This window comes from Thunnus maccoyii, chromosome 8, assembly GCF_910596095.1.
Source record: "Thunnus maccoyii chromosome 8, fThuMac1.1, whole genome shotgun sequence".
In the NCBI taxonomy this organism is placed as follows: Eukaryota; Metazoa; Chordata; class Actinopteri; order Scombriformes; family Scombridae; genus Thunnus; species Thunnus maccoyii.
In genome coordinates, this window is record NC_056540.1 from 32,304,806 (window position 1) to 32,330,485 (window position 25,680).

The 25,680-nt window shown below is 40.8% G+C and overlaps 1 protein-coding gene across 1 annotated transcript in view; it reads left to right on the forward strand.

The window, feature by feature from the left end:
* The window catches only part of LOC121902456 (protocadherin-9-like), a 111,870-nt gene extending 87,853 nt beyond the window's left edge, over window positions 1–24,017 (forward strand). Inside the window, exon 2 of the mRNA XM_042419779.1 lies at window positions 23,536–24,017. Within this exon, the coding sequence (XP_042275713.1) occupies window positions 23,536–23,969 (434 nt within the window). The 3' untranslated portion in view covers window positions 23,970–24,017. The remainder of the gene's footprint in view (window positions 1–23,535) is intronic.
* The last annotated feature ends 1,663 nt before the right edge of the window (window positions 24,018–25,680 follow it).

Consider the following 25,680-nt stretch of genomic DNA (forward strand, 5'->3'; position numbering starts at 1 on the left):
TTTTCTTTTATTTGTGTTTTTATCTCTTTTTTCCTTCATACTTTTACATTATGTTTGTATTTTACATCCTTGCTTTTGTCTTTTCCTGTGAAGCATTTTGTGAGCAAACAAACTTTTACTTCCTTACCTACTTTGGTAAGGAATGCAGCAGTGCAGCGTCGTAGTGTCGTCGCACTGAACCAGTTTTCCTCGTGAAGTTTTAGTCGGTGAAGCGGTTTCCCTCCAGAGAGCGGCGTCGCCGAGCTCCAGCCGCGATACACACACACACACACACACACACACACACGGTGACGGACGGACTCGCCTTCCTTCCGTTTGAGGGTTTTTTACTTGTAGATTTTCCAGCAGGGGAGAGGAGAGGAGGAAAAAAAAAAGAAAAAGAAACTGTCACACTTTATTTCCTCCGTGGGAAAAATAAATAAATAAATAAATAAAAATCGGCAAACTTCATCTCACTGTAGAAAAAAAATGACACAAAGTCTGACAGTGGGGGAAGTTTATCTGCAGCTTTCCTCAGTCAAATTATCTTCCTGCAGTTTTTTTAGTCCCTTTTTCAAGACGATTTGAGAGTCCTTAGAGACGGTTTCTTTCAGTATGAGAAATAGGAGGAATATCACTGTTGAAATAAGGAGGTTTTCTGATGTAAATCTCTGGTGTTGTATGAATTTATGAGTAAACATAAGAACGGAGGGTAGTTATAATTTATTATGTTCCTCATTTTGCGCTGAGTGTTTCTATGAGGAAACGGAATAAATCTTCCTGCGTTCCACTTTTTTTTGTTCTTTTCTTTTTTTATAGGCTGTCTAATATTTGTCAAAAGAGGAAGTATGCACATGAATATGATTAAAAAGGAGGGTTATTCTCATTTCAAGATGTTTGAGGGGCTGAAAAGAGGCGTAAAAAGTCATTTCCTTGCTTATATTTTTGAATTAATATGAGGTTTAACGTATATTGGTTTTGTCAAAGTGTCCTCTCAGTCTTTAACTTTCTGCACACATGATGACAAAACAACGCCGGCATTTCTCGCAGCTTAAATAACAACAAACTTCCCCCCTGAGATCAGGTTGACACATCTGAACGCGACGCAGCGTTACCTGTACCAGCTCCTCAACGCCGCCTGTCACATGTTGTTTTTCTGCGACGGCTGGACATACGTTGTCAGCATCAATCTGTCTTAAAAATCTTCACTCAGCCATGTGAGGGAAGGAATATGAGAACGCATCAATCAGACGCGAGGTAAGACCGTTACCGTGGGATCAAACAGGAAGCGGCGGCTCGGAGCGGAGACCGCTGACAGTCATCACGCCGCCGAACACACAATCAGTTACGGAGCCGTGTGAAAAAAAAACAGAAATGATCAGTGAGAAAAACATGAAAAACTGCTGCTGACAAAAAGAAAAATAGACTCTGATATCTGATGGATGCTCTGATGGAGAAAGTCTGTCGCAATACTGGTGACCTCATCAGGCTGTAATGCTTATTAAACATCATAGAAAAAACAAACCAACAAAACGTTAGATGAAACATAAAGCAACAACTTTGCTCTCCGTCTACTTTCATCACTTGACAAACATATAGTTTGTCCTGCGAGTGGAGCCAGAGGAAAGTCACAGTAGCGTCTGCAGCTTCCTCTCGACTTTACGGAGCTTTATAGTGAGTTTCAGCTCATCGTTTAGCTGCATCGGCTACAACTTTACTGTTCTGGTTCACTCTCAGCTCTCTCATAGCGTCGTTTTCAGAGAAAAAGCTCTAAAAATCCAACTGTACACTACCTGCTAACAGACACAGTTAGCTGTAGACTAGCTGGTGAACATAACGAAGCGTTTAGCGGCTAAAGAGCCAGATATTTCCCTCAGGTGTCGGTAGAGAGTAAAAACAGAGCTAATATTGGACTTATGTTCACCAGTTGGACAGAAACATGACTCCAGATGAATGATGATGTTGCTCCGTAACTGCTGGATGTGGAAATATTGTATTTATTGGGAAAAAAGTACAGTTTTAAACATAAATGTTAGCATTTGATGCACTGCACCAGAGTTAGCTTTGAAGCTAATTTTCATCTGCAGTCCCATTACAATTAAAACATATAACAGCACAATAACAAACAGTACAAATAAAAAAAAAACACACACACACAGGACATATTATACAAAGCTACACACACATCAGCACATCACATACACCCACAATGTCAACCAGGAATCAACAATGCAAGCATGTCAAATTCAGGCGGGATGTTCCGCTAAGCAACCGTTTGCTAACAAGTTCAACATATCAACTTTAAAATGTGATGATATGTCAGCGTTGTGTTCACAATTTGTTTCTGATGAAAACAAGTGGATCAAACATCAGTTATATAGCAGGTTTGACATTTTGGCAGTCTAAAGTTGCTTTGCTTTGACCTGAATGCTAATATTTTAGCTTGTTAGCGTGTGAAAGTAATGTTATGTCAAAGGAGGGTTTTAGGAGCTGAGCATGAGAGTCTCTGACTGGAGACCTTTTGTTGCATGTCACTCTCTGTCTTTCTCTCCTCATTTCATCATTTCGTCATCTTTTTACTGTCAAATCTCTCAAAAAAAAAAAAAAAGACACAAAAATTGCTCACAAGTACTCGAACTTACTGCATGGAGTGATGCTGTAATAGTCCATCCACTGGGACATCTAGTGCACATATTACACCACTTTGACACGCTGATACATCACCACATCACCTCTATTACAACTACTAGTTTGTCTCTGTACTACTTCTATACTACCTGTTATTCAGAACATACTGCATATATGTAGTATTACTGCATGTGTTACTGGGCCTAGTACATGTAGTATACGTACATTGTCACAAACCGGCTCAATGAATGTGACAAAGAGAGGAAGCAGATTATTTGTTTTATTTGAAACTAAAACAAACTATATACAACAGGTGTGAGATGTGGAGAGTAACTGCATCAGTTGTGGATGAGTGAGATGTGTATATGCAAAAAACCGAGAGAGATGTGGATCCTAGGAGAGAGAGAGAGAGAGAGAGAGAGAGAGACAATGGATGAGAGTGGTTTTTATATCCTTGGTGTCCCTGCGTTACCCTAACGACCCTCCCTGACTGCCAGCTCCTGCAGGAAGTAGCCAGGTAAACCACTGCGGGCAGAAAGGGAGGGGTCCTAACAACATCTAATGCTTAAAATAGATATATAAAATATCTTTTTATATGTATATATGTATCTTACAGATATCCTTGAACATTCAGCACATCCTCTAGTACACTCGGTACATTCTGTATATTTAGAGTCTTATCAGAAGAAACTGATTCAGATTTTGTTGCAGATTGTAAAACACCAAAATTCTGGTTTCATGACATTTTTATCTCTGCCAGGAGAAGATCATCTGTTTGGTCGTGTGTGTGTGTGTGTGTGTGTGTGTGTGTGTGTGTCTGCAGTTAATCTCACATACCACTGGACCCATCAGCCTAATATATTTTGTGCACATTTATGACTGTATGCTCAAGGATTGCTCTCATGATTGTAGTGATTCACAATTATTGAAAAACCTATTTTATAAGAATTCATAACGAGCCTTTATTAAAGTTTTGACTTTCGTCTTTTCAACAGTTCTCGCCGTTTTACGATACGTGTTACGACGTAGCAAAAGGCATTTCTGGCTAAAAACAAGGCTGTTACAGTCCACATTTTGGCCTTTGTCATGACTCAAAAACTGACATCTATAGAAAAGTTTCATCTTGAACCGAAACATCTGCAGATTAATTCCACTACTGATATGTTATTATCCACTGAAGACAGACACGATACAACATTAATAAATCCTCGTTTGTGTCGTCTTTGCTGCCATCTTCTTCAACACAAACCTCAAAATAACTCAAAATAAAAAACAATGTTTAAATGAAGAAGTTTGGACTTATTGTCTCGTTTATTGTCTCCTTATTAAGTTTTTACAGTCAGGCCAACCAGGACAGTATCATTAAACTATTCTATGCATCTTAAAGAAAACTGAGACTATACAATATAAAAACACTGACATACATCAATATAATAAAACTTACACACCTGGCTGAGATCTGCACTCTTCTAGTTTCAGTTTGTTTTGTTCCTTTAATGAGTTTAATTCAGATTTTTTTTTTTTAAGCTTTATTTGGTTGAATTCAGCTGTCAAGTGTCCTATTTTAATTTTTTTTTTTTTTTTTAACGAGTTGGAGGTTTTAAGTGGAGCATCAGCAGCTGCACAGTGACAAAGTGCTGCAGTCTCTCTCTTTGCCATCGGTTATACTCGCTCGCTCGCTTGCTCTCTGCTGGATGTAAAGGAGCAGCTCTGAGTGCATTTTCACTGTGACAGAGTTAAAAGATTGCGACTTCCCATTAATAAGTCTCCCCCCCCCCTTCTCACTCCTCATCCCCCAGCCCCCCTGCCCCCCCCACCCCCCCCCCCCCACATGGTCCCCAAATGCATCCTGGGAAATGGCAGCGGCAGCAGCTACAGCCGCAGGCTGCGAAGCTGCAAATTTATTCACTTTTGTAGGATAATTGAATTTTTCCTTCATAGTAGGCCGATTCCACAGGGGCGTAAGTACGAGTGTGTGAGTGTGAGGACGTATGTGTGTGTGTGTGTGTGTGTGTGTGTGTGTGTGTGTGTGTGCTCTTTTTAACTCTGGACTATTAATAATTGACTGGTTGGCGTTTCTTTCAGCGTGCAGATTTATTTCACCTCGCCGCTAATCCGTTGCTTTTTCAGATCTGATCTGCAGGTTTTTTTGTTTTGTTATTTGGTTGATGTTATTTACAGTCAGGATGAACATGGAGGCTTCTGTTACAGAGAGGGTCACTGAGTGTGGAGGGTGGTGGTGGTGGTGGGGGGGGGGCTTGGTTTACTGTCTCAGCTTCCTGTTTGATGTGTGTGAGTGTGTGCGAGTTAACTTCAAGAGACGGGCGTAAACAGGAACTCTTTAAACCTACAACATTAGTGACCGTTTGATGCACGGAAAACAACGTTGACAGGTCCGTAAGTCCGATCTGACAGCCGAGTCATGTCTCTCCGTCTCGGCGGAAACATTAAAGGACAGAAAATCTGTTTTCTTTTAAACAATCTGGAGCTCATTTCTGTAGTTTTGTCCATCATTCCTTTCAGATATGATCACATTTTACAGCATCTCGCAACAGTGAGGACGGCTGTTTGACACATTTTAAGCTCTTTCTCAAAATGATTCATGTCCCGCTGTTTAAATCACATCACTTCTTATATTCACCGATCAACATTTGTCTTTTGCTAAACCTCAACTACATGCGATGCAATTAATGTTGGAGTTTTCAACCACATCTTAGTGAGAACAAAAGTGCTTTAAATCATAGAGGAGTCCACATAAAGACAATAAACAGACCAGGTGTCCACATATATATATATTATAATAGACTCCAAAGTGTCCAGGTAGTGATAATAACGAACCAGGCGGAGACGGTAACGGACTCCCAGGTGTTCACATACAGACAATAATGGACCAGGTTTCAATGTAGAGACAATTATGGACTCCCAGGTGTCAACATGCGAAGAAATATGAAGGAAACAACATGACGAGCAGCTCATTATGTGCTCCATCGTTTCCTTCTATCAGGACACGTTACTGGTTGTACATTATTCATCACATTGAAAATGACAAAAAGCATATTTTTACATAAGTTAGTTTATTCCAACCTTTAAGGATTCATGTTTTAATTTTTATTCAGTCAGACATTTCTGTGAAGTTAAATCTGACAACAGGAGTCCATACAAATGAAAATGAGAATCTCAGTATAATCATTGGCCAGCTATCTGCTCGTTAATCTCCCCTCTTAACCAATCAGAGGCGAGCACCTCGCAGTCGCAGGTTTACAGCACAAGCACCTTCTGCATGAAATTGCCGTAGTGAGACGTCGTTTTTTTTATGTTTTTTGTTTTAAATGAGTGAATTTCCCCTTTAAACAGATGCAGATGTGCTGCGGCTGCCAGCTCTGAGCCCGGCCAGAGTTTGTGTATTCAGGTCAGTTTGTGCATTCAAAGCAAACACAAACCATGTTCCTCTGCATCTTTAATGAGCTCTCTCTGTTTCACACACTCACACACACACTCACTCACACTCACCAGGGTGCAGCGGTCAAATATTTATGGCCAGGAGAAGCTGCTGTGTTATTGTACTTGATATAGCTTTGGGCGGTTTCTATTGCGGTCGCTTTGGTTTCGTTCTCGGCCGCCGATCGCAAAATACAAAATGATACTAGTAAGTTAAAAAAAAAAACAACTTTGGTCATTTTTCTCTCAGCTGTTTGGCCTCATTGCTTATCTGATCTCTGGGTGATTCAGCACAAATGATCTCAGAAATCTTCCCACCTGATACTCAAGAAGTCAGTTTAGAGTCGTTAAATCTTAATTAAACGGAGCCAGGAAGTGTTTTCCTACTTATTTGTCACCTGGTGAACAGGTGCAGAGCGGGAAACACACGGATGCTGGTTGGAGAAGGCAGGAGGAGGGAGGAGGATGCAGTCATGGACTTCTCATGAGGACCTATGGATGCTGCTTCTGATGGAAAGCAGCAGAGAGTGGAAGCGCTTTAATATGAGATGATTGGTGGCTGCAGTCAGCTGTTTGAGTTGGGAGCGGGAAAAGGAAGAGAGAGAGAAAGAGAGAGAGAGAGAGTAAGCGTGAAGATAGTCTACCTGATTGCACTTTGGCTAAGCTTCATATCAGCATTTGAGATTCTCATTATAGATCAAAAGGAAATGAAGGAAAGAAGAGGACGGGGAAAGAAGTAAAGAGGAAAGTTAAGACTTGTAAAAGGATTTCGGACAAAAATCCATCCGAATATATTGTCAGAAGACTGTCCAGGTTGTAATATCAGTCGGCCAAAAACGATGCAGTGGTGCAGTTCATGATGACGTTTATATATATGTGGACACATTCAGAGGAGGAGGCTGGATGAAGGCTTTAACCCAACAGTGGACCTCAGGAGACGCTCTTCATTTCCTGTTTCCAGCCGTGAGTCAGGACAGTTCTTCTAACTAAAATCTTCCCCTAACCTTTAACCCTGTGGTGTTTACTGTTGCCACGACGACAAAGATCACCTCACTTTAAGGAAGTAGTCATTTTAACCCACGTAACTGTAACAAAGTGATCATTTTATTCCAAATTAAACCTAACCAGACCTTAACCACAGTGTCGTTACATCATAAAACATCATTATTGTTTAACAGTGATGTGTGACGGATGATGTCATCCTGCTTATTACTGCCAATAGAGGCGCCTTGGAGTCAAACCACGTATTTGGTCTTTTAATTTGAAAGGACTTGTTGATTGTCAGAGTTTGGGACTGTAATCTGAGAAGTGAAAGGAAGGAGACAAATAGTGAAGGAAGAAAATAATAGAAGAAGAAGAAGAAAGATGTTCAAAAGACTCACACACACACATCCAACATGGCCGACCGCTGACCCAGCAGGAGCGGACCTAATAGAAACCCCTTCCCTCTCCTCCGCCTCTCTGTCACGAGGTCAAATACACCCTCACGTTGCCGCGGACGACCGTTACATCACCGCCACTCTTATTTCATATCGACTGTCGCCTCCTTTGTCGTTCGGATGGTTAGACACCGGGAGGCTTTAAGCAGGAAATGGATTTTTACCTCGCAGGAAGCAGAGAAAGGGTTGGTGGAGGAAGGAAGAGGAGGGAGGGAGTCATTTCAAACATGTCAGTCAATACATTGATGCCACCAGCAGCAGCAGCAAACTCACAGAGCAGGAGACACCGCCGCTACTACTGCTACTACTACTGCTGCCGCCGTTAAATAAAGGAGAAAAAAAAAAAAGAAGAGAAAATCCATCAGAGCGAGAAGCGAAACAAAAAGAAGCAGAATCAAAGTAGAGACTCTTATTTCTCTTTTTTCAGCCTGTTTGCTTTTTCTTCTGCCTTCAGAAGGAGTCAGAGGGTGAATTAATTTTGGATTTGGAAAACGAGAAAAGAGAAAGGAGGGGTTGGTTGGGGGGAGGGAGGATGGGGGGGGGAGGGGGGGGGGGGGGGTTTGTGTCTAATAACTTCTGTGCATAAAGTAGGAAGAGGAAGGAGGAAGAACGAGGAGGAAGAAGAGGAGGAGGAGGGGTGTTTGGCTTCTGAAAGCATCAAATGTTGATGTTTGAAAGGGAAAAAAAAAGAAACAAACAAATGATCTTCATCTTCATCGTTCTCTCCTGCTAATTAGCGGAAGAACGGATGACATTTAAATATCTAATATCTTCTTTTTTTTCTTTTCCTTCCATCTTTCAGATAAATCCGTCTGCTTTCCCTTCATTTGCTGCCAAACCCGGAGTTCTCGTTTCACCCCCTTTTTTCTCGTCTTCGTTTCCTCCAGTTTCACCTCCCCCCCCACCTCCCTCCCTCCCTCCCTCCCTCTGTACCTCCTCCCCTTCGTCCTCTTTCCCAGCTCTGTGTCGATTAATTAATTGCTGGCTAATTTAATTTCTCAAAAAGTAATAACTTGTTTAAGCATGAATAAAGACTGACAAGGCAAAGTTCTAATCTGCCCAAAGTTTAATTAGAGCCGGCAAGGTTTCCACACAGAGCCAGACTGGGGGGTCAGAGAGAGAGAGAGAGATACGAAACCACAGAGAGAGAGAGAGAGAGAGAGAGAGAGAGAGGGATGGAGGGAAGGGAGCAACAAAGGAAAGAGGGAACAAAATACAAAATAAAGAAAACAAAGGAAAGAAAGAAGGAAATAAGATATTTTGACGAGTTCAGTTACATTTATTTGCTTTCTTTCTGAGATCAAGATAAATCGATTGAGCTCCATCTCTTCATGGTGTGGTTAGCCTAGCTTAGCATAAAGACTGGAAGCAGAGGGAAACAGCTAGCCTAGCTCACCTACCAACGCCTATAAAGCTCACTTAGTAGTATGTGTCATGTTTTATTTAAATATGTACATAAACAGAAATGACAGTTTGTGTTTTCAGGGCGAGCTGCTGGAACTTCCTGTCGAGCAACAGCTGTGTGCAGCTTCCTGAAGTCTTGTCGTCACAGTGAAAATGTCAAGTTCAGAGACCAAAACCCAAAACCTGAGCTAACTAATGATCTAACTAATTTTTTTTTTTTGCAGTTTTGTCTCTGCATGGACACAAACGAGATGCAACATGTTATTTAGTGAGCTTTAGAGGTGTTGGTGGGTGTATTTTTAAACTTTGGACAGAGACAAGCTAGCTTGCTAAGCTAGGCTAACCACGTCATCTTCTCTTGTCACTACTGGGAAGGAAGAAAAAAAAAAGCATATTTCCAAAAATACTGAATTAGTCCTTTAATGGTATTTTGTATTTCTAACACTAATGTTATATTTATTTATGGTTTTAAACAGAAATCAGGATAACAATTTACTTTAAGTCACCCTATTGGTGATTCATATTGTGTCTAAACAGAATATGAATCTAAATATAGTAAAAAAAAAAACATTTGTAATTTTATAAAATCTAATATAGGAGAATAGATGTTTTAATTGTTAACAAATACATAAATGAACACTCAAACATCCATATATCTGCTTATAAACTACATTATAGTGTGTTATAAACCATTTATTACATGTTTACTGCTTATGGATGCTTAATAGAGGAGCTTAAATCAGAAATAACAAGCACTAAACTAGAGCCGAACATCGCCACTGTTACTGTTCTGCTGTGCTTCAAATTCAGGGCTTTAGATGCTTAAATGACTCCATGGATTTGAATATAAACTCTCAAACTGTTTGCTGCCACTGAATGAAATGTATTTATTGTACGACTTCAAGCAAATGTCTCCGAAGTATTGATCAAATTTCAACTCTTCAATTCTTTAAATCACATCCTCTGGAAGGCTTGTATGTCTGTACCTAATTGCATGACAGTCCATCAAATATCTGTCAACATATGTCACTTTACATCAGACCGACAGACAGAAATCACACAAACAAACATCACTGAAACCGACACACGGAACGGATTTGCTCTTCGTCTTTGAAGACGCTTCCGGTCGTCATCGTCTCTCTGATGATCTTGAACGCTTCTCTATGAACAGAGTGTGTTATTGTCACTGATATCAATGCGTTTCAAACTATAGTTATGGAATAGCTCTTTTTTATATTGATGATTGTAAAATCTTTATAGGAACGCAGAGTGCAGCACACACTGACACACACCAGGATCACACTGAACCTGTGTGTGTGTGTGTGTGTGTGTGTGTGTGAGCATCACACAGCTGAGAACTGTAGTGAGGTGATGTATGACCATGAATACAGATTCAGGTTTACAGCAGTGTGTGTTCACATCGCTGCTGTCAGAATGTAACATATTACATATTACTAGTTAGTTTCATTTGAAAGTAATGAGTTTACTTTACAATATTACTGTCTGTGTAGAGAGAAGTACAACTACGCGTTATAAAGATCATAATGTTGTTTTCACAGAAGCTCAACTTTATTACAGGTGATTATAAATCCAGATGTGGTGCAGCCGTGTCTGTGGAAAGCTCAGCGTCTCTTCCTGCTAGAGAAATAGTCACTGAATAGATAAATAAAATGGATCAAATGAGCAGATACACACTGTGCAGTTTTAATGGTCTATACTACTAGAAGATAGAGACTTAACACTGTAATTCCTCACAGTTCTGTGTTTCAGTCACATTTTTTCGTAGAGTGTTGAGCTGAACTCTTTTCTTCCAGTTGGTTTTGTGGAGATAAAACAGCCTCCAGGACGACAATGTTGATAAATGCTGTAAATCCATTTGTAGTAGTTACACACAGAGGGATTAATCTCATCCACGGACTCTTCAGAGTCTGGCAGCGACAGGTTCCCCCAGCTCTGCAGAAAAATAAGTTCACTCAGTCATCAGGAGAGCAGCGACTGTAGGAGCATCAGCAGTTTATCAGAGGTAACGTTACTGGACTCTGACTCTCCTGACGCTCCAGTTACCTTTCTGCCTCCGTTCTTTGTTTTTCTTCTCATCTCCTCTCTTTGTACTCCAGTCCAAATAAATACAGCCGGCCAGTTGATGTGAAATAACTCATGATCAGCTGTTCCTTACAGTCCAACTGCGGTGAAAGTTAGTCTCATAGCGGCGTGTGTGGATGAATATGCGGGTGGTTCGGTTACCTGGATATAGATCTCTATGCAGGTAGCCATAACAGCTGCTACTGCACAGCCGTACAGCTAGTTACTGTGTTAAAATCAGGTGGTAACACATTACTTGACATAGTTACTGTTATAATATTACTGAAATCCTTTTAGTAAAGCCTTATATTACTGTGTTACTACTAAAAGTTATATATTACTGTAACGTGTTACTTTTATAATGTAGATAGTTTTGAACAAGTCCTCCAATTTAAACACACTTTATAATCCCGATCAGCAGTAATCAGCAGGACGACATCATTTGTTTGTGCTTTCCAAAACCAATCACTGTGAAACAATAATAATGTTTTATGATGTAATAACGCTACGGTTACTATAACTACATAACTAACTTCACCAGCCAGTAGAGGGTAAACGAGACTCCAAAACAGACTCACCGTAAACCACTCCTCACCCCTCCTTCACCCTCCCAGCTACAGACGCCTGGATACAAGTCCAAACAGTAAAGACTATACGTTCCATACAAAATAAAATAAAAAAAAAGTTCATGCACATGTAGATGTTTGCTTGCTAACACTACCCACACAGAAACAGCTTTAGACACTTAATCATCATATTGATTCTCTCCATCTCCCAAACACCAAACCTGTGTTTATCCATGTTCTGGCTCTCTTACTGGTTTAACTGGTTCTGTTTGGGTCTGTCTGGTAGTGGCTGTAAGATCATCCATCATAGTCTGCAGCTCAGTGATACCACCGCATGTCATATATTAATTTGATCATTAGTAGATGTTTAAAATCTTAATTAATTGATTAGATTTAAACACAAAGGGTGAAGGTTTAGGGAAATGGTTTGGGTTAAAATGATCACGTTGTTAAGGTTAGAGAAACACGTGGTGTGGGTTAAAGTTACTACTTCCTTAAAGTTAGACCACTTTCATCGCCATGGCAACAATAATAACCACGAGGTTAAAGGCTAGGGGACGATTGTAGTCACACTGTCCCGACTCGCTGTTGGAAATAGGAAACGAACAACAGCCTCCTCCTCTGAATGAGGACCGCCTCACGGTTACTACGGCAACTAGATGGCAGCTGTCAATCAAACGTAACTAAGTCGTTTTTTGGGCGACTGATATTATGACCCGTTGAGACATTTTTCCTGTTGATTTTTGACGACAAACCACTAAGTGGTGTAAAAAAAAAGTACTATACAGTTTCCTCTGCAATGTGGTGGAGTGAAAGTAAAAAAAAAAGGTGTCATAATAATGTCAGATATTCAAGTAAAGTACAGCAGGCGGCTCCAGTCTGACAGCTCTTTACTCTCCGCGGCTGGTCATGCAGGTCCAGGTTTCATGAAAGTATAAAAGCTCTGATTGGCAGCGGTTCGACGTAGTCTGACACGTCTCTCGGTCAAGTGAAGACCAAACGTTGTATATTCTGACCAGAGAATGAGTCAGTGACATGTTTCTAAAAGTAAAAGGGACGTTCCTATGTGTGTGTGTGTGTGTGTGTGTGTGTGTGTGTGTGTGTGTGGGCCGCTGGCGTCAGCGTTGATTGCAGCGGGGGAAGTAGTGTCGCCTTTGAGCGTTCAGAGCCGCCGCACCTCCTCTCACTCCTCTATTGTTCCTATAAGATAAATTGGAGCCATTGTCATCGAGTGAGAAAAGGCATTAATTGAAGGTTTTCCTGCTGCAGCTTCAACTGCAACACACACACACACACACACACACACACACACACACACACAAACAGCACAGCTTCCAAGTAATTAAACACATTAACACTTCAAGCGAACGCAGGAAAAAAAATGGGAAGCTCTCTTTTGTGTACATTTGCTTTTCATTTATCAGCCAGGACTAAGCAGAGAGAAGGGAAGCATGAGGATTTAGCATATCTGTGTGACCAAAGTGAAAAGAGGAGGAAGAAGAAGAAGAAGAGGAGGAGGAAGGAAAAAAAAAAGGGGGGAAAGGAAAGCCAATCCGCCTGGGCTCTTTACTCCAGTTGACAGCGTAAAATGTCAGATACTCATCTGGAAATTATTTCCATTTCATACCACGGACATCTTCCCAAGCAGGGACTCTGAAATCTAATTAGTTTGACCGAAAAAATGGTGACCAAGGTAGCGGAGTGTATTATGCAGAGAGAGAGGCCGTCGGGGCGAGTGAGGGTCCCCGGGGTTAACTGGAACTCAGGAGTGCAGATAAGGGTTGGGGGGGGGGGGACTCAGCAGGGCTACTCCATTTTAAATAGCCTTGACTAATAGAGGCAACCTTGAATTCAGCATCACGGCCCTCTGACAGCGCTGCCTCGCCGAGGCTGCAGGACAGAAAGGAGCAGAGATAGCGTTTCCTCCTCCGGGGGGGGGGGTTTGGGGGGGGTGGGTTTACCCAAGAACTTTTCAAACTCTCCCTTAAGTACTGATGTCAGACCTGAAGTCACTGACCGGCGCTGCTGGCTCTGCCGCCGTGTTACTGTTAGAGCTTCATGGAGCGATTCAGAGGTTTAGCAGGTCGACGGTGTTACAGCACCTGTTTTTAGAAAAAGACTTCATGATAATCCAAACAGAGGAGAGGCTTTCTTTCATAAAAGTGAAATATTTCCTTTAAAGCACCACATAAATTCCACATAATGCAGCCAAAAGCTCCTTTTCTGGTGGAAAGTAACTAAGTTCATGTACTAAAGCACTGTACTTGAATAAAATTCTGAGGTATTTCCATGTGATGCTACTTTCTACATTTCAGAGGGAAATATTGTACTTTCTACTCCACTACATTTATTTGACAGCTTTAGTTACTTTTCAGATGAAGATTTGACACAATGGATAATATAACAAGCTTTTAAAAAACCTTTTTGACCCTTTGGAGGGGCCCCGACCCCTAGGTTGGGAACCACTGGACTAAACTAGCTAACTGTATATAAAGTAGTGTAAACTAGCTCCACCTCCAGCAGCTACAACAGTAACATGCTGCTCTAACACTGATGCTTCACTATTAATAATCTAATGATGTCATATATAATAATATATCAGTCAGAGGGACCAAACCACTACTTTTACTGCAATACTTTAACTACATCAAGTTCATAATACTTATGTACTTTTACTGCAATACTTTAACTACATCAAGCTCATAATACTTATGTACTTTTACTGCAATACTTTAACTACATCAAGTTCATAATACTTATGTACTTTTACTGCAATACTTTAACTACATCAAGCTCATAATACTTATGTACTTTTACTGCAATACTTTAACTACATCAAGCTCATAATACTTATGTACTTTTACTGCAATACTTTAACTACATCAAGCTCATAATACTTATGTACTTTTACTGCAATACTTTAACTACATCAAGCTCATAATACTTATGTACTTTTACTGCAATACTTTAACTACATCAAGCTCATAATACTTATGTACTTTTACTGCAATACTTTAACTACATCAACTCATAATACTTATGTACTTTTACTGCAATACTTTAACTACATCAAGCTCATAATACTTATGTACTTTTACTGCAATACTTTAACTACATCAAGCTCATAATACTTATGTACTTTTACTGCAATACTTTAACTACATCAACTCATAATACTTATGTACTTCTACTGTAGGAGGATTTTTCATGCAGGACTTTTACTTGTAATGGAGTATTTTTACATTACTGTATTAGTACTTTTACTGCAGTAAAGGATCTAAATACTTCTTCCACCACTGTTAAAATGAAAGAGGCTTATAGAAGTCAGGTTAGGACTTATTCATGGAAGAGGGTCACAGGTTTATAATGAAATCTACAATAACATTTTTATTAAACCATCTAATTGTCCTTGTTGCAGGTGTTTCTCATGTGGGTGTTTATTATATGTGTTTATTATAAGTGTTTTCATTTTATCATGTGATCTCTTAGAGTTTGCTTGGATAAATAAGTCATATCATATCATACAGTAAATCATTTGTGTATCTTGTCACAGTCTCTCTCGTCAGGGTCTTTTGTCTGTTTGAGCTCCTCCTCATCATCATCATCATCATCATCATCTGTGACAACAGTAATTCTCGGCTGTTTGACAGATGATTCAGTTCTCGCTGTGTTTCTGCAGTAAAAACGTCATGAATTTATTCTCTCTGCGGCAGTAAAACACGTTACACGAGTCTTCGGAAACTCCTGCAGGACCTAGCAACATCAACGCTACAAAAACCCCATAATGCAACTCACTCCATATATGTTATTATATTATATATTCATCCTGCAAACACGTAGTTATCTAGTCTTCAAATATAAGATGTTTGGGGCAATTTGATCTTAACATTTTGACCTGACAACGATCTGACCTGGATTGAAATTTGTGGCGTCAGGTTTTACTCTATTCATAGATGCTGATTTTTAATTGCACCTGCATGTGATGTGTGTATTATTTACACATCCTATAGTTCTTCAAGCATCAACACAAACAATATAAAGACCTAACAGAGGCCTCAAGAGTCCACAGTGTTGATTTACACACCTCAACAACATGAAAACACTGGACTGAACCAACATACTAATGATTTAACTATTTTTAAAGCCTCACCAGGAGTGGAGCTAAAAATATCAAAAGTGAATCCTGAGGGAGGCCGCTAGAGGAAAAAGGTAATGAGGCCATAAAATCACAAGGGTTCATCCTCTGGGGAGCAGTAATGTGCTCAGAACATTTCATGATGTTTTTTTTTTGCAAAAAAATCTCCCAAACAGCACATCACATGTGAAAACAGTTCTGATTCTCATGTGCTATAAAGAAACGTCTCTTTCAGCTTTTCCCCCGACGTGTACAATGTTGTGTCAAACAAATATTCACATGTGGGAAGACTTGAAGTCTCTCCAGTAAACCCCTGAAGGCTGCAATGAACATAGGAGCGTAAATAAAATACAAAAAGGGTTGAATGAAACAAACAACATAATGATTATTTAGCTGTTTGTGAGGATATGGTAACAATGTAAACTCTGTCCTGAGGGAATGCTACAAGACAAGTCATGTTTAGTGAATTTTATTGAAAGTCTGCCCTTTAAATTTTGATATTTTTAATGTTTTTGTGTAAAAATGGCCACATTAACAGTGGTAAACTCACAAACTAACATCTCCTTTCTACAGCCTGTAGTGGGTAGATTAAGAGCATCAAAAGACAAATAGGTCACCTCTTAGAAACCATCATATTCATAGAATATAAAGGTATAAAAACACTGAGAACAAAATAAAACATTAAAATATTCAAACTAATGCTGGAGGATAATAAGAGTCTGTATTTGAGTCGTGAGGTAACAAAGCAGACGAGGATGATGTTTTGGTTTCGGTCACTAATGGGAGTCAGCGGCGAGGAAAACAGATGAGTCAGCAGAGCTCATCAGCGTCTGATCAGCCTTCATGTTTCCTTTGATGATGATCTGGGCCGGAGGCGAGCGGCGGCGGCAGCAGCGGCGGCGGCGGAGGCCCGTTCATGTCCACCACCAGAGGAAGACCTTATTAGACGAAACCGTTATTGATCTTACATCTCAGCCACAACCCACTTCCCCCCCCCCTGACCATCCTAACCGCCCAAACCCTTCTCCCCGTCATACTCGCCAATTAGCTCCATCTCAAACCAGAGCCAATTAGTTCTTGTGCTTAATTAGGACGAACACGACCCCCATCAGCCCGCCGCTAAATTCTGTGATTAGAGCTACAGATCGTTGCGCTGAGGGCCTGAACGAGGGTCAACTCTGACTGTTCTCTTTTTTTTTAACACAGACGTATGTATATTTTCTACTTTTTGTATAAATGCAGCGTATCTCTATGAATATACGGCTTATATTATCACTTTTTCATGACTCTATGAGAACATTTTATGCTATTTAAGTCAGACGTCCTCCTGTTTTCTGCTTCTGCTTTAATTTGTTGTGAACACAGTCACAGTCATGTCTTAGTCACCACCCTGTGAATGAAAAACATCACTTTTTACACATAAATACTGTTTTCATTCACTGATAAAACACCAATTGCTTCCACTTTGCTGTCTTTATGAGTGCGTGTTTACATTACAGACGATGAAATTTGCCACTTTCAGCTGAAGTGTGAACAGATGTTTTACATTAAGAGCCTTCTAGCGGTCAATAAAGGCATAATGCATCAATTTCTTAGCCTGTTTTTAATGTGCAACGTCCGCTGGAGGTGACGGAAACGAAACACTGGACAGAAAAAACAGCAAAGTAGAAAAAAACATTGATGTAGAGGCGATTGGATTTAATTAATGAATGAAAACAGTTTTCTGTTCATACATAAAAGAGTATGACACATTTTATGTTTCATGCATGTTTATAATTAACACAAATAAATGAAAATATAACTATAAAATCATGTAAAAAGTAGAACATTTGCATGCTTTTGTTGGAGATGAGGCGTGAAGCAGACAGGTTGTTTTCTGAAGCGGCGGTCGAGTCGTCGAACAGAAGGAGCACTTCCTGTTTATCTCCTCTTTCTTTCGCTAGTAAACCTGTTCAAAAATGGCTCCCCGGAGAAAAGACGCTCCGCTCTGACAAGTGTCAGCGAGCTCGTAAGTGACAAACACACAAACGAGTAAGTCTTCGAGGAGGAACGTCTGTAACCGAAGCACAAAGAAGGACTCGATATTCAGAAAACACAAAAGAGGAAGAGCGCCGACACGACGTGACACACACGTTTAAACCAGATGAGCTGGTGTGTTATGATCCAGGTGTTTAGGAGTTAAAATACTTTAAGTCTCAGAAAGATTTGACGGTGGTTCGAGAGGTCATGAAGAGGCTGTGAATATGTGCAGAGTTCTTGTTCTGGACTGACTGACTGACTTCCATTTTTTTGTGACTGAGTTCCAATTGAGGTGTTAATATGAGATTAGATTAACTTTATTATTGTTATACCAAAGGGAAAGTGGTTCACAATAGGTGCACGAAATTTAACAAACACAATAAAAACACAGAAACACAAACACTAATAAAAGAAAGAGAAGCAATAAGCAGTAGAGACATAGTCCACACATGGCAGACATCTTTAGTAAACAGTACAAAGATTCAACATTTACATGAAGCTCTTTCACTGGAATTCTTATTATAAGCAAAATAAAACACTTTCAGACAGAAAAGATGTTTCAGAATAGTAAGAATAGTCACTACGCTTGCAGCAACTTAAACACACATCCAATAAAGCTTCAATCCAATCCAATAAAGCAAATATGAAACCAAAACAAATCTAATCAAATCTATTGTGAAAAAAAAACAAAATAAAATTACAGTAACAAGAAAACTGGATTCATAAAACGGTAAAATTAAAGTCCTTCAGACTGAACAGCACCAACAACAATCTAACAACACAATGTTGTATCAGCAACACATTTTGCTTCAGACTGTTAATTGTAGGTGCAACAGGGTTATTCACATCAATTTTGGGGAATATCGGAATAGATTAATAGAATTTAATTTACATTAAATTGACCTCGGGGCTCCAACCTTAAAGAAGGGAAAGACAACATCCAATTCACTGATTCAGTCTCATAAATGATTCACCATGACTTTTGGTATCTTAATTAATAATTAAGATTATAAAAAAAATAAAGAGGGGAATCTAGTTAAATGATTAGAGGCTAAATCCAGTTATAACCTTCTTACAAATGATAACACAGATGAAATAACAACACACTGAAGACAACGAGGATCCAGGCAAAAACCACCAAAGACGACTTGATCCTGTTGTCTTGGCTCATCAGCTGCGTTTTATTTCTTCTTTAAATCAACCGGTTATAAACTAATAATCACTTGAGTACAGAACAAAACTGAGTTAATCTTACTCTCAGCACTTCGTCCTCTTCCCCCCTTTTTATTCAAAGTATTTGTGTGGTGTCGTCACAGTGTCACGGCTTTTGTCAATCAGATGTATTTTTGTCTTTTTAATAATTTGTCTTTGTTCTGATCAGAAGGTTCTCAGAGAGACCATGATGAGACTGTCCACAGCTTTTATTGATAAGATGACGTCATAGGCATAGACTGTATAAAAATATGGACGTAGTTACCGTGACGTCACTCGTTGGTTCCTGAAGAGCGGTTTTGAAGCTCAAAGCGAGCCGCTCCGGCCGTTGCCATCTTGGCAGTGCGTGACGCTGCCTAACTCCCAGCCAATCAAAAATGGGCAAAGAGGCGGGGCCCAATGGCTGAAACAAGCCACCTAGCGGCTGGCGGACCTGTCACTCAAAGCAGCCATGTCCTTCATTATGCAGAACTTTACGGCTTAATAAAATTTAAACGTATGAGTAAAAAAAAAATTCACCCCCGTACAGTTGTCATGAAAGAGGAAATTAGCTACAGAGACCAAAACCGTTGTTTGTACCAGGCTGTAAACATGTTTATTTCTGCTGTAAAGTTGGACATTTTAACATGGAGGTCTATGGGGATTGACTCGCTTTTGGAGCCTCAAGTGGTCATTCAAAGAACTGCAGTTTTTGGTGCTTTGGCTTCATTTTACAGCCCCGGAGGTTGCTGCTTGGTCATAGGTCATAGGCCACAATGACCAATGTGGTTGAGGGTCCTCTGGATACATAATAATAAATGACAAACTTTATTTATACGGCACCTTTCATACACAAAATGCAGCTCGAAGTGCTTAAATCAGAAAAAGAAACAAGCAGCCAATTGAGTCGTGCACATCATCAATAAACGGCGGTGGAGTAGTAATAATAGATTGTAGATAAAAGTGTAGTTTTAACAGTCAGCTGATGTTTTTCTGTCCTCAGATTCAGATGCAGGGAAGTTGTTGTGTTTGTGGGTGCAGAGATACAGAAATCAGATTCACCGTTCAATATGTCTTTAAGTTAGTTTCTTGATCGTTCATATAGCAGCTAATGGCCCATAATGGCCGGTTTGTTCAGCAGTAAACTGAGAAAGCAGAAAGAAACTTATTTCATATCTCAAATTACAAACAGCAGTCACACAAAAGAGCTTGAAGAAATGGAATACCTTAAAATGCAGAGCCAACAAGGACGTTTAAAAAAAAAAAAAGGCTGTCATTTGCAACCAATTCTGTTGGAAACAGAGACAGAATATTCAATCGAGGCCAACCGTTGGTGGCAGAATTGCAGAAATTACAAAAAAAAAGGGTCTAATACAGAAAGTCAAGGGTGTAATGTCATAGTTTCTATCTAACAAAGTTCTCCTACAGGCTGCGGTCCAGCTGCTGACTCCTTTTTTTCTGCTGTTGTTGTTGTTGTTGTTGTTGTTGTTGCAGCAGTGAGTCAAGTTTAGAGTTTGTTGAGCCGTGCAGCTCCGAGGGCGTCCGGCGCTCTATAAGCCCTCCTGCTGACACGACGTTCAGAGGCAAAGCACTTTATTAAACAGCCACTCTGAACTCAGCAGCCACTCGCACATGACTTAACATTTTTTGCAAGCACCTTGCTTTTTCGCATGGGAAGTGCTTAAAAACTAAAATCCACGGCAGCAGCAGCAGCGGCGGCGGCCGTGAGAAAAAAAAAATACGGGGAGGAGAGACGGGAGCGCGGGTCGCTATTCAGCACTCCCCGGGATTAGAACATACACATCAACCCCCGCAAACAGACAGAAAAGCCGACTGTAGCTCCTTTTGCAAAAAAAAAAAAAAAAAAAAAAAGGAGGCAATGAATTTCAATTATGCATGAAGCGGAGGGCATTTGGGGAAAATAAGCGCCAATCCCCAAGAGGACCAGCAACCCCTCCCCCCCCCTCCCTCCACCCTCCCCCCCTCCCCCCCACAAGCCTCCAGCCTCCAGTATCAAAGAATGATCTAATGTCATGCACAGAAGAAAGGTTACTTTCTGCATACGCATTGATATTTCTGCTTCCATCTCTGACCTTTTTCCCATTCTAAGCTGTGTGGTTTTTTTAAATGCGAACTCAGCCCCGCGTCTGTCTGTCTGTCTGTCTGTCTGTCTGTCTGTCAGTTTCTGCCTGTCTCAGAGGCTCGGGATTAAAGTCATACAAAACCAACATCAGAAAAAAAAAAACACTTTAGGGTGCAGAGGAAATAAAAGGGGAGAAATGCCTTAATAAGCAAAACGTGTGATGAAGAATGCAACACATTCTCTTAAACACCTTTATGTCTGTCAGCCTTCAAACTGTCATTTGTTATAGGTAAACAGTTACGGTGCTGTTATATTTTTGCCTTAATTGGCTGTTTGTGCAACATAATTAACCAACCTGAGTGTGTTTTTTTTTTTTTTTTTTCCTCTTCCTTTAAATCAGCTGATCCTGTTTCACGCTCAGCACCCACCGTTTGATATTTCAGCAACAAATGAAGCGACGTTCCTGGCCTTTTGTGAACTATTAGTGACTTTAAAAATACACACTGAGCTTTAATTAATTTCCTTCAAATGGAGAGAGAGCTACGTGTGTGTATGAGTGTGTGTGTGTATGAGTGTGTGTGTGTGTGTGTGTGTGTGTATATATATATATGTGTGTGGATAAAGGGATAATGACAGTTTTAATCAGCATCTTCCATTCCTGCCAGCCTTTTACACCAGCTGAACTGTGACACTGCACTCTCTGGTTTGTTGGGTTTTTTTTAAGGGAACAAAAGCGATATACACACACACACACACAGAATACTGATGTTTGTAACCAGCAACCTTTTATCTGTCTCCTGTCAAACACAGTTATATGTACAGTCCACTTTAACTCCGCAGCCAGACATCAAAGGAAATCACAGAGCACAAACAAGCACCCATACGAGAGGAAACACGAAGAAATAAACACCATAACTATCAATAAATAAAGACACAAAGAAAGAAATTGGATTAAAAAAATTATAGAGACGCTTCTGTCAAGTAAAATGAAATATGACAGACAGTTACGATGCAATACCCTAAAATAACCTGAAAAATATTAACATAAAGTTTCATTATGAATAAATAAATAAAAGCAACTTGATGACATGACATGAGAAAGTATGGATATTAGGGCAGTAATATAAACAAGGAAATCAAAATACAACTCCCATAATCCATCTCTTCTTCCTGAAATCCAACAAACCCAAAGATCTTACAATCAAATTACAAAGAGGAAGAATTTGTTTGTTATTTAATTTGAGGCTCCACTCATGAACATGTTCTAATAAATCAAATGATTACACGTAACTCACAAACGGTCACTAGTATTGACGAATCTACCTCACCAACCACGCAGCTCAGCAGAGCTTTTTAGCCTCTTTTAGCTCTTAGTTTTGGTTTTCAGGCACATTTACTGTCTGGTTCAGTGATTCATTATTTCAATCAGGAGAGACTCAATTTCTTTATGAAGTAAATGATATTTATTGAACAAGCATGATAGATGAAGGTGGAAAAGTCTTTTGGCGATTAGACTCCATCGTGATGTCGCTGGATATGAAAGGGGGGGGGGGGGGGGGGGGGGGGGGGGGGTCTAGACACTGGTGGTGGTGATGAAGAGGTGTAGATCTTGGTGGTGTGGGTAGTGGCTTCTGGTGAACTCGGGCCTGGTGCTGAAGTAACGGCATGGATAAGGTGAGATGGTGAGGGAGCTTCCGGGACGCGGCCGTGGAGGTGGATGGATGGGGGCGGAGGAGAATGGCAGCTGACAGCGACAGAGACGGAAACAGATTTTAAAGTTTGCCAGCTGAGCCGTGATTGATTGGCTGTTTAGGGATCGTGGAGGAATCTGATTTGATAACTAGGAGTGACTAAACAGCTGATGTGAAAGCGGGAGGAGCGGGAGAGAGAGAGAGGAGAGGGAAATGAGTGAATGGGCAAAGATAGTCATGAACTTGTAAAGTGCTCTAGTTCACTTTATAAACTCACTGATATGTAATGAAAATGCATTAACTGCCTTTAAAATGCTTTATTTTTTAAAACATAAATAAATAATAAGTAAATAATGGCTGTTTCCTTTCCTAAAGCACATAGGCTGCGTCTCAAATGGTTCATTTTTCTTTTAGCTCCTATTTTGGTTTTCCTGCACATTTCCTGTCCGGTTCAGTCTCAGTGTTTCCTCTGATAAACTCACTGTACACCTCCTCACCTGTCCAGCAGCAAACATTAGACGAGCAAAGTTAGAGACTAGCTGGTGAAGAAAGTGGAACATGTAGCAGCTAAAAGCAGATCAGATCAGGAGGTGGTGGAGACCAAACTAGAGCTAGAAAATATAATACTGGACGTTCATTCGTCAGGTGGATGCAGCTGTTTGCACACTTTACATGATGTTAGTATATCAAGTCTATGGGTTTGTTGTTGTGAGATCTTCTACTTCTTGAATGCTCTAAAAATAAATTAATGTTTCTTTAGTAAGCCTTCATGGAGAGAACACTGTAGCCCAACTTCATCGCCATCTCCGACCTTTTCATACTCTGCATCTGTTTCCAGGTTACTTATCTCTTCTTCGTCTCCTTGTCTTTCTCTCTGCAGACCTCAGACCTCTTCCCGATGTGGCGATGACCGGTAACTGCACCCACGAGTGCACCGAGTTCGGCCACTCCGACTCCTGCTGGATGCCCGGCCAGCCTTCCCCCAACCGCAAGGTGTCCAAGAACGCCCCCAAGCTCTCCACCTTCGTGCCTTACCAGGAGATGGACGGGCAGGAGCACCTGATGGCCAACGGCAGCCCCAAGCCCCTTACGACGGAGGAGCGTGGGACTTGCGGTGGCGGCGGCGGCGGCAGCGGCAGCTCGAAAGTGGCCAACATGCGGTTCATGACGCCCTACAGCAGTGCCTACCCCGCGGGCGGAGACTCGTCCAGTAAAGACTGTGGGTTGGAGGAAATCCCTCTGAGCCAGGCGGTGGAGTACCACTCAGCCACCACCCCGACCGGCCAGACCTCCAAGAGGGAGATCTACCTGTGAGGGGGCGCAGCTCTCCACCTTAAAACCCCACAACCCACCTCCGATCGCTGTCCGTCCCCCCCCCTCCCCCCCCGATGCTGCTCGTCACCAACCCGTCCCCCCGCCCCCCCCACTGCCCCTGTGCCTATTACTCGCTGTGCCGCAGCACCGACTCGCCCTCTCCTCCCCTTTTTATAACTGCATCCACCGTACAAGGCTTTAGACCCCCCCCCCCACCCACCTCACCTCACCCACTGCCACTGCCGCCACACACCCCCCCCCCCCCCCTTCTAGAAACCAATCAAATGTAAAATAGAATTAAAATTAATCAAAACCAATTGAAGAAAACACACAGCTCCTGCCGCTGTGGAAGGAATGTAAACTACACCACATCGTTGTGATAATTTAATGGGAAACTATTTAGCTACTCATGTATTTGAGTTGGATTTTTGTGCGTTGCTTTAGGCTATATTGCTGTGTTGGAACAGAAAAAGAAAAAACACCTTCAAGGGGGGAGAGAAGGGGAAGAACTTCTTGTAAATCCTACTTAAGTATACTGTGTAATGCTATCTATCCTGAAATTATTTGGATTTGTTTGGTTTTTGTTTTGGGAGTTTTATTTTTCTCTGTCGACTCCGGAGCCTCCATTAAAAATACTTTTTTTTGGGGCCGAGTTGCGTCAAATCAACCCAGGCTCATTTTTATCAGGAACAGTTTGTCGTCAACGTAAGACATTTTGCAGAAACGCAGCTGTTTTTTCCTCTCCGGAGTTGTTGTGGAGAACTTTTTCAGTTCTGCTCTTTTTTTTTTTTTTTTTGCTGTGAAGAAGTCTTTTTTTCCAGTGTACAGAGCTGTAAATACTACAAACAGTGACAGAGGAAACCGCTGTGGCTGTAACTGTGGATCCGTGGCTGTCGTCCGTCCTGACTGCGGATCTTCACGTAACGTCGGACTGATGGACTGAAAACCTTCGCATGTACAGAGAAACGACGCCGCGGCGTTCACCGTCACACCGCAGGAACCCCTGGACTCTTGAGCATCACCGACGGTGCCGAGTTTCACAACACAAGACTTTTTATGATTTTTTTTTTTTTCCTTCCTCTACAACTTAACAACACGGTTGAATTTGGGTTCACGAGGGGATGAAACCATTAGCGGTACATCGATACGGTACCGACTATCTAAGTGCATCAGTGAGTGGATCGGCCAAAGCCAAGTATCCAACAACGTGTTATATTATTCATGCTGTTGTCAGTAGTATACCATGAAAAAGGAAACTCCACAAATGTGTTTGACAGGTACATTTATTCTCACAGAAGAAGAAGAAACAGATGCATTTTGGTAAATTGAATTTCTCTTTTCCACATGTGGAAATATAAATTATACACGCCAAACAAATGCTCACATGTGGGAAGTTACAACATATCTGAAGTCCAATTAGAAGCTGCAGTGTTTCATTATAGAGCTGAATCTATTAGTCTATTAGTCTATTAACAAAACAAAACAAAAATCAGCAACAATTTGATAATTGGTTCAAAAAATACCAAATATTCTCTGATTCCAGCTTCTCCAACATGAGGTTTTGCTGCTTTTCTCTGATTAATATCATTATAAACTGACTATCTTTGGGTTTTGGATTGTTGGTTGGACAAAATAAGACATTTGAAGACGTCAACATGAGCTCTGGGAAACTGCGACGGGCATATTTTGCTGCTGTTTTGACATTTCAAAT